The sequence below is a fragment of the Corythoichthys intestinalis genome, chromosome 13 (assembly GCF_030265065.1).
Source record: "Corythoichthys intestinalis isolate RoL2023-P3 chromosome 13, ASM3026506v1, whole genome shotgun sequence".
Lineage (NCBI taxonomy): Eukaryota > Metazoa > Chordata > Actinopteri > Syngnathiformes > Syngnathidae > Corythoichthys > Corythoichthys intestinalis.
Genome location: NC_080407.1, coordinates 46,576,795 through 46,587,182, shown reverse-complemented (window position 1 = coordinate 46,587,182; position 10,388 = coordinate 46,576,795). Strand labels below are relative to the sequence as shown.

At 43.0% G+C, this 10,388-nt stretch overlaps 1 protein-coding gene across 2 annotated transcripts in view; it reads right to left on the bottom strand.

Moving 5' to 3' along the window:
- Positions 1-609: 609 nt before the first annotated feature.
- The window catches only part of LOC130929231 (sodium/calcium exchanger 1-like), a 65,634-nt gene continuing 55,855 nt past the window's right edge, over positions 610-10,388 (bottom strand). The window contains exons 14-19 of one of the 2 annotated variants that reach the window (XM_057856278.1): positions 8,523-8,629; positions 8,307-8,431; positions 4,740-4,775; positions 4,407-4,506; positions 2,449-2,721; positions 610-2,387 (exon numbers count right to left, since the gene is read on the bottom strand). In XM_057856278.1, coding sequence (XP_057712261.1) covers positions 2,008-2,387; positions 2,449-2,721; positions 4,407-4,506; positions 4,740-4,775; positions 8,307-8,431; positions 8,523-8,629 — 1,021 coding nt within the window. In that variant the 3' untranslated portion in view covers positions 610-2,007. The remainder of the gene's footprint in view (positions 2,388-2,448; positions 2,722-4,406; positions 4,507-4,739; positions 4,776-8,306; positions 8,432-8,522; positions 8,630-10,388) is intronic. The other variant, XM_057856279.1, reaches the window with a different exon arrangement.

Genomic DNA, 10,388 nt, shown 5'->3' with positions numbered 1-10,388 from the left:
ATAGTACGGGTTGACAGTGTTGTATCCTCAGACTACAGGACAGCTTGAACTTGTTTGGATGTTAGTCGAGGTTCTTTATCCACCCTCCGCACAGTCTTTCGTCGAAATTTCTCGTCGATTTTTCCGTCCACATCTAGAGAGGTTAGCCACAGTGCCGTGGGCTATACACTTATTGTTGACACTGCGCACGGTAGACACAGGAACATTCAGGTCTTTGGAGATAGACGTGTAACCTTGAGATTGCGCATGCTTCCTCACAATTTTGCTTCTCGAAGTCCTCAGACAGTTCTTTGGTCTTCGTTTTTTTTTTCAAGCTTAATGTGGTACACAAGGACGCAGGAAATAGGTTGAGTCAACTTAATCCATTTTAACTGGCTGCTAGTGTGATTCAGTTATTGCCACTACCAGTTATGTGCCACAGGTTAAGTAACAGGTGCTGTTAATTACACAAATTAGAGAAGCATCACACGAATTTAGGGCTGCAGCTATCAAATATTTTAGTAGTCAATTAATCGATGGACTAATTAGTTCGAATAATCGAGTAATCGGATAAGGAACATGAAAAATTAGAATACCTGAGCTGAGCCTCAAACGGTATAAATTTCTTAAAAAAAATGAGGATCTATGTAAAACAAAAGAACAATTGGCTAACTTACATTGAAAAAGTCCGCTAGCTTAAATGCTACAAAATGCTAAAGTTAAAAAAAAAAATTTTTTTTTTTTTTTACAATGCTCTTAACAAATGGTTCAGACACATATTCCCACAAAAACGGCCAGATATACCTATAAACTAAATTATGAATGCATTAAAAAAGCATTAGCGCAAACAAAAACTTATGTTGGTCTTAACAGGGAGCAGTTGGATTCAGCCACGTGAAAAGAGGCAGACTAGAGGGCAGTGTATCCACCCTAATCAATAAAACAATGCAAACACTTTCAAAATAAACCATTACAACGCCACTTTAACGAATACTCGAGGCAACAAAATTGATTTCAAACCTTTTTTTCTAATCGAATACTCGAGTTAATCGATTAATCGTTGCAGCACTACACGATTTTTCAAAGGGTGCCGATACTTTTGTCCGGCCTATTATTGGAGTTTTGTGTAAAATGATAACGATTTAATGTTTTTCCCCATTCTCTTTTGTGTTTTTTCATTGCAAGCAAAATCAATGAAGCTATTACTACCAAAGCATTTGGAATTGCAATCATTTTCTAGGAGAAATTGAACATTATCTGACAGGATTGCCAATACTTTTGGCTAGCAGTGTATGACGTTTAGCTAACGCCTGGCTTAGTTAATTAGTGCTGGTAAAAGCGATACAGACCTCCTCAAGATATAAAAGAGGTGTCATTCAACTAGTTATCAGTCGACATATCATCAGAGATATTATGAAAATATTTATGAAGGTTGAAAAGTTACCTCGTGTTGCTCAAATATTCACAAAATTTCATGATACCAAAGGCATAAAACACAGTATGGTTGGTACTCACAGCTCCCAAGGTTTACTGAACGTAACATACTATAGCTGCTCTGCCATTGGCTATTGCTTAGCATCCTTGGCATCCAATTGGCTAAGAGTATGTTGGCTACTGTATGTGTGTAGCCTAGCGTCCTCTTCATTCACCCCTTGTTCTGACCACTTTACATGTGTATTACCCTTTATTCTTAGTTTTTTACATTATGCACAACTCTGATTTTATGTTTAATGTACAGTAATCTAATTTTAACATGTATTTGTTACATGTTTTGATGCATTTTTTTATGCATTATAAAAGATTTATGTCTGAATTTTGAGGGGCTTGGAACGGATTAGGGCATTTACATGGAATACGCGTCTCTACTTACAGAATTTTCAAGTTACGAAACTACTCTCAGAACCGATTAATTTCGTAAGTAGAGGTACAACTGTTCTTCCACATCCCTACATATCGATTGACACTTATATTTTTTTCCCCTCGACTTTTTGTCGGGAGCGATTGCAATTGGGCGGCACGTGCGTCCGTCTACAAGGCGGGTAAGTGGCAGTAGGCGTCGAGGGCGGCCAACAGGATGTAGACGAGCCAGAGCAAGACAAAGAAGAGCGAGGTGAACACCTTGCTAGTCCTGGGGCCGCCAAGCTCCCCACCGGCCACGCCAGGCCGTCGGCGGTACAGCAGCGTGGCTACGCACAACGATGCCAGCGCGGTGAATAGCGTGACGGAAAACGCCAGGTTGCCCGGGTCCACCTTGAAGACCTTTCCGCGGGAGCGCCATGCCACCGCGGCGATGGTCCACGCCACGCCAATGCCCAGGAAGACGTTGACAGCATTAGAGCCCGTCACGTTGCCGATGGACGCGTCGGCGTACTGGTCCTGGATGGCCGCCACCTTGCTGGCGAAGGTATCTGCAAGAGATGTCGCGTGACGTTTGCGTTCAAAACCGGGACGCTCGAACGTCGCGCTGACCTGGCACGGAGGTTCCGAGCGCCACGAAGACCACGGCGGTCACGGAGTCCTTCAGCCCCACGGTGCAGCCGAAGTGCGAGGCCAGGTCGCCGGTGATGGCCGTCAACACGCCAATGAGCGAGATGGACACGAAGAAACAGGCCCAACCGTTCCAGTACTCTGTAGGCGGCACGAAGGCGAAAACTACCTTCCAGAAAACCGTCAGGAAGTGCATGATGTAGTCGAAGCACGACGGCAGACGTTCCTCGCCGCTCTCGTCATCGTCGTCATCTCCTGACAATAAATTTTTGTGTCATTCATCAACATCTACAACCCCTAGTAAAAAGTATGGAGTCACCAGTGTGGGACGAGCGCTCACTCAAGACATTTTATCATGTAGAACAAACTCAGATAATATTACTTTTATTTTACCTTGTCAAGAGTTAAGAATCTGCACTGGACAAGGTGTCAAGAGTCAGGAATCTGCATTTGACAAGGTGATGATGCTGGAACTTTTGTTTGATGCTGTTCCAGTGAGATTTACAAAGATAACTGCCTCAAGAAAACATCAAAATTCCCTCAGTCCTTGATGATATGGGGCTGCATGTCACGCAAAGGCACTGAGGAGATGGTCAGTAAATGTTACTTTTATAGAGCAAGTAAAGGGAAATATATATGGAATAACTCCATTCTGAGGGGGAAAAAATGGAATTATGAGGCACAATCAAAACACATCTCTAGTATTTAGTAGCACTACCTCTGGTCATCATCAACATCACCTTGTCAAGAGTTAAGAATCTGCACTGGACAAGGTGTCAAGAGTCAGGAATCTGCATTGGACAAGATGATGATGCTGGAACTTTTGTTTGGTGCTGTTCCAGTGAGATTTACAAAGATGACTGCCTAAAGAAAACATCAAAATTCCCTCAGTCCTTGATGATATTGGGCTGGCATGTCAGGCAAAGGCACTGGGGGAGATGGCTGTGGTAAAATCTTCAATAAATGCACAAGTTTACATTGAAATATTAAACAGTTTTCTTATCTCTTCAATTGAAAATATGTTTGTCATTTGTCCAATGCAGATTCTTGACTCTTGACAAGGTGATGATGCTGGAACTTTGGTTTGGTGCTGTTCCAGTGAGATTTACAAAGATGACTGCCTGAATAAAACATCAAAATTCCCTCAGTCCTTGATGATATGGGGCTGCATGTCAGGCAAAGGCACTGGGGAGATGGCTGTGGTTAAAGCTTCAATAAATGCACAAGTTTACATTGAAATTTTAGACAGCTTTCTTATCACTTCAATTTGTCATTTTCCAAGATGACAATGCATAAATGCCACAGAGCTAAAACGGTTAAAGCGTTCATTGGAGTAAGACTCATCCAGTCAATGTCATGGCATGCAAGTAGCCCAGATCTTAACCCTATTGAAAACCTGTGGTGGAAATTGAAAAAATGGTCCACAGCAAGGCTCCAACCTGCAAGGATGATCTGGCAACTGCAATCAAAGAGAGTTGGCACCAAATTGATGAAGCATACTAATCAAGTGCATGCCTCAGACTCTGCAAGCTGTCGTAAAAGCCAGAGGTGGTGCTACTAAATACTAGAGATGTGATTTGTTATTTCTTTGTTTGTTTCTAATGATTCCCGAGTGATTTCAGATATATTTCCTTGCACTTGCTCGATAAAAGTAGCATTACTGACCACCACAATGTTTTTTATTCATTTGTTCTAGTGTTTCTGAATGCAAAAGAGTTGCACTTTTGAACTAATTCATTCTTTTTTCAAGCTTTTTATCCGAGTTTGTTCTGCATGATAAAATGTCTGAGTGAGTGAGTGAGTGATTCCATACTTTTTGCTAGGGGTTGTATAAGTTGACACTGTATTTTCTGGACTATAAGTCGCACCCGAGTTTGGCCAACAAGTCACGTTTTGATGCGACTTATACTCCAGTGCGATTTATCTGCGGGCGCGCATACCTGCACTGACAGTCACGGCACTAACAAACTGCTCCCTCCAGCTGCTGCTTCCCACCACCAAGGCCAGATTTGTCTTCTTGATCAACTTGTCTACCGTACTCTGCACACGCACGCACACAAGACACGTCGTGGAGCGCACGCAGCAGAAAAGAGCAAAGCAAGAGAAATCTCGGCTTGTTAAATCACTCCCGCAAGAGGCGGAAAGTGCTGATTGGAAGCCTTTCAAAGAGCCCTGAAATACAACATATCAATAGAAAGAGCCGGGAGATTGGGAGCCATGCGAGTGGACAATCAAGACAAAGGCAAGAAGACAGACAGAGAAAAATGGGCAACCTTGCGACGCCGCTCCAAAAGCACATTCACTGCTCTCTACAAACACACACATACACACATAAATGGGACATGAGCATCAAATGAATAATTTGGATTACATTGAAATTCACCTCAGTATTTCATGGATATACTTTGTACACTTCAAAATCTTCTAAATAACTTGGCTTTTTTACATGATTACCGTCACAATCACAAAATTACAGTCCCTGACAAAAGTATCCATTTTGTAGAAACAATTGCTCATAACCTGACTTTAAATGATTCAATTGGTGAAGTCATCAGGAACATCAAAGAAAGCAGTCTTGCATGTCTCCCAGAGTTCATCAACATTCTTGGGTTTCGTCTTCCATGCTTCCTCTTTCATCCTGTTCATGTCTGATGACTGGGCTGGCCGGTCCTGGAGGATCATGATCTTCTTTGCCTTGAGGAACTTTGAGGTAGAGATTAAAGTATGCGATGGAGCACCATCCTGCTGCAGAATTTGTCCCTTTTTATGGTTAGGAATGTAAGAGGCAGCTAAGATTTGTTGATATTTCATCCTGCAGATCTCTCATGGTGCAGACAATTAAAAAAAAGTGTGGCATTTGCCGAGGCCCACAGCCTGTCAAAAGGATGGACGCTGGAAAACTGGCAAAAGGTGGATTTTTCAGAGGAATCTTCCATTGAATTACACCACAGTCGCCGCAAATATTGCAGGAGACCTACTGGAGCCCGCATGGATCCGAGATTCTCAGAAAACAGTGAAGTTTGGTGGTGGCAAAATTATGGTCTGAGGTTACGTCCAGAAGATCTGCAGGGTGGAAGGCAACATAAATAGTCTGAAATATCAACAAATCTTAGCTACCCCTTACTTTCCTAATCATAAAAAGGGACAAATTCTGCAGCAGGATGGTGCTCCATCGCATACTTCAATCTCTACCTCAAGGCAAAGAATATCAAGATCCTCCAGGACCGGCCAGCCTATTCACCGGACATAAACAGGATAAAAGAGGAAGCATAGAAGACAAAACTCAAGAATGTTGATGAACTCTGGGAGGCATGCAAGACTGCTTTCTTTGATGTTCATGATGACTCCATCAATAAATTGTATGAATCCTTGCCAAAGCCCATGGAAGTCATACAAAATATTAAATTTGGATCTCAGAGCACCACTACTTAATTCGCTTATGTTATATAAGATATTTTTGTATTTGAAGTACATTTTTTGTTCAATTTTCACACTACTTTCTGTAGGCGACAAAACTTTTGTCTTGCCAAAATTTGACCTTTATGTCTTCATTAAATGATCAATATTTTTTCAGTGAAACAAGTAGATTTTTGTACATTCAACCTAATTTGGGAGGGTTTTAGCTTTCATATGAGCCATTTCTGAAACCAATTGAATAATTAGAAGTCAGGTTATTAGCAATTGTTTCTACAAAATGGATAATCGATAAGACTTTCGTCAGGGACTGTAGATTAATTGCCAAAAATCAGGTTTCAGTGCCAATGACGGCGATAGACGTCCAGTCAATTTGGACTGGTAACGATAGAATTAAGGAAGTCGAATCTCGGATTCAGGAGGAGCAGTGTGGTTTTCGTCCCAGCCGTGGAACAGTGGACCAGCTCTACACCTTCGGCAGGGTCCTCGAGGGTGCAGGGAAGTTCAACCAACCAGTCTACATGTGTTTTGTGAATTTTGAGAAGGCGTTTGATCATGCGCCTCAGGGAGTCCTTTGGGGGGTTCTCCGGGAGTACAGGGTACCAAACCCCTTGGTAAGAGCTGTTTGGTCCCTGTATGACTTGTGTCAGAGTTTGTTTTTTTATGGAGGGAATTTCTAGGTGAAGCAGAAGCGTTGAAAGGGTCCGGGTTGGTGGCCTCAGCATTGCATCTCTGCTTTTTACTGATGAGGTGGTGCTGTTGACTTCATCAAGCTGTGACCTCCAACTCTCACTGGAGCGATGGTCAGGATGAAGATCAGCATAAGTCACACCAGAGTTTGGTCAACAAATCATGTTGTGATGCGACTTATTCTCCAGTGCGATTTAACTTGGGGTGCGTGCACCTGCACTGACAGTCACGGCTTTCCACCTCCAAGGCCAGATTTGTCTTCTTGATCAACTTGTCTACAGTACTCTGCGCCTCTGTGGGGGTGCTCCAGGAGTACGGGGTACCGAATCCCTTAGTAAGGGCTTTTCGGTTCCTGTACGACTTGTGTCAGAGTTTGTTCAAGTTCAAGGCGCAGCTGAAGCGTTAAGAGGGTGCGGGTTGGTGGCCTCAGCGTTGCATCTCTGCTTTTTACTGATGAGGTGGTGCTGTTGGCTTCATCAGCTGTGACCTCTCACTGGAGCGATGGTCAAGAAGAAGATCAGACTAAAAGCCACATCCGAGTTTGGTCAACAAGACATGTTGTGATGAGACTTATCCTCAGCATTGCATCTCTGCTTTTTACTGATGAGGTGGTGCTGTTGGCTTCATCAAGCTGTGACCTCCAACTCTCACTGGAGCGATGGTCACGATGATCAGCACCTTCAAATCCGAAACCATGGTCCTCAGTTGGAAAAGGGTGGCGTGCCCTCTCCAGGTCGGGGATGACATTCTGCCCAAAGTGGAGGAGTTCAAGTATCTTGGAGTCTTTTCACGAGTTAGGGTAGGAGGGAGCAGGAGATTGACAGATGGATCGGTGCAGCGTCTGCAGTGAAGCTGACTCAGCACCGGTCTGTAGTGGTGAAGAAGGAGCTGAGCCTAAAGGCGAAGCCCTCGATTTACCAGTCGATCTAGTTCTACCCTCATCTATTGTCACGAGCTGTGGGTCGTGACCGAAACAACAAGATCCCGGATACAAGCCACCGAAATGAGTTTCCTCCGCAGGGTGGCCGATCTCTCCCTTACAGAAGGGAAGCTCGGTGATTCGGTAGGGACTCGGTTTCGAGCCGGTATTCCTCCGCGTTATGAAGAGCCAGTTGAGGTGGCTCTGGACACTTCCCTGGAGAGGTGTTCCAGGCATGTCCCACCTGCGGGAGGGCCCGGCGACGTCCCAGGAGACGCTGGACAGACTATGTCTCTCGGCTGGCCTGGGAATGCCTTGGGAGGCAGCTGGTTGAAGTGGCTGGAGAGAGTGAAGTTTGGGCTTCCCTGCTAAAGATCCTGACCCTGCGACTTGACCCCGGATCAAACGGTAGATAATCAATGGATGGACGATGGAACTATTGGATTAATTGCAACATTATTAGACAGATTTATATCTCGTGAACTCATTCACTGACACCTCTCTTGGTCCAATTGGATTGGACGTCAATCGCCGTTCATGGCAGCCAATGACTTGAGTATGAAGCAACTACATGACAATTAGCCCAGAGAGCGCTCATGCCATTAATTCCATGACTGAAACGAGCAGATTGTTAGCAATTATCGCTAGCTTTCGTAACTATTTTCTGTTATGCCACCCCCCAGGAACACGTACACATTTCACACCCCGCGAAACTCAAATCAATTTCCTATTCAGAACTCGACAAAAACAGAAATTTTCCGACATTTGTAAGCTAACCTAGAGCAAAAAAGTTCTGCTAGCGGATACGTCACAGTACCTTAAATTCGTAAGACTCCTCTATGACGATCTGGGCTTGCGTGTGCTCGCCAAGGCTGGGGCAGCCCATCTTGGCCACCTCCTCTTCCTCCGCTCCAACCGCCGGTTTGTTCTCGTTGGAGTCTCCTGAGAAGACGCCGTATCGTCATTGGATGATCACTTGATTGTCGTAAGACAAGACGGAAAAATGGCGATATTACGACTTTTCTTCTCGCACCGTGTTTCTGTCCGATTTCCAAGAGAATGGGTTCGCCCAACTCGATGGTGAAGGTCTTGTTCTTCTCATACTCCTCGTCATCGATGATCCTCACCTCGATGACCTTCCTGCATCAAACGATTCAACCGAGGTGAGTATTTTTGAACAAATTCAGAGACGCTTTGCATTCATTTCCAGGCTCCCGTTTTGATGAACAAGCGACATCTGTGCAAGCTGCGGTGGCAAAATATTTTCTTCAGTGCAGATGATTTATGGACACACTTTTGTTTTACTGTTCCTGCGTCTGGCTGCTCTGTTCACTCCCTCCAAAAACAACTCTGAATTGATTAAAAAGGCATCCATTTTGATCAGCGACTCAAGCGTCAACATCGGCGGCGTTTGTCTTGCTTCCAGTGTAACGGATGTTCGATTTTGTTTCTTGCCTAGCGCTTCGTTTCTTTAACCAATCGCGCCATTTCTATTCACAGACTATAAACATTCGGCCTCATTGTCTTTACAGCTGCTGACGCAAAACAATCAATAATTACGGTGCCGATAACTCCTCGACCTCAGCGGTACGCGCGCAGTCACCAGTAGCAACCAGATGTCGATACGTGACTCCCATTGACTGGGGATATCCCTCAAATTGATTTCGATTGCGCGGAAAGCGCCGAGAAAATCAGACTGCGGCAGAATTTGGAAAGCGCTTTTGATGACTTGCAGATTTCAAGAAGTCGAAACGCACGGTTGAATGACGACGGCTTTGAATGTAATGATTAGGGCTGCAGCTATCGATTATTTTAGTAGTTGATTAATTAATGAACGAGTCAGAATAAATCAGATAAGGAACATAGAAAATTAAAATACCTGAGCTGAGCCTCAAACGGTATAGAATTAAATTAATAAATAAATAATGACGATCTAAGTACAACAACAGAACAATTGGCTAACTTACATAGCAAAAGTCCACTAGCTTGAATGCTATAAACTGCTAACTTTTTTTTTTCCAATGCTCTTAACAAATGGTTCAAACAGATATTACAACAACAACAAAAAACGCCTAAATATACCAATAAACTAAATTACAAATGCATTTTAAAAAATTAGCTCAAACAAAAATTTAGCTTATGTTGGTCTTAACAGGGAGCAGCTGGATTCAGCCATGTGAAATTAGTTATCGTCGTTTTCAGACTATAAGCCGCTACTTTTCTCCTTCATTTAGAATCTTGCGGCTGATTTGTTGATTTGTTTGGGTTAATGGGTAACAGTTTAATTGACAGCGTAGCCATAAGACTGTTATAATTATGACATGACACTTTCATGGGCGTTACTGCATGCTTCTGACAGATGTCATTAAGTGTCATCCGGCAAATTATGTCACTAATTCCATTTATGTCCAGCTCGGATCTTTTACATCCATTCAAAAGTGAGATAATTTGTTGGATAACACTAAATGACAACTGTTATAAGCATTCATTTATATTTATGACAGTGTCATGTCATAATTATGAATGTCTAATGACAGTCTTATGGCGCTACTGTCAAATAAAGTGTTACCAAATACCAATACTAGCAATTAATGAAACAACTGGAACAGTAACTGAGGAACTGATTAGCACAGAACATGAATTTTGATTGTTATTTACACCTGTAGCACTGCAATGCTTGCTAGTCATCCAGCAAATTATGTCACTAATTCCATTTATTTCACGCTCAGATCTTTTACATCCATTCAAAAGTGAGATAATTTGTTGGATAACACTAAATGACATCTATTAAAAGCATTCATTAATGCTCATGACAGTGTCATGTCATAAATATGAATGTCTAATGACAGTCTTATGGTGCTACTGTCAAATAAAGTGTTACCAAATACCAATACTAGCA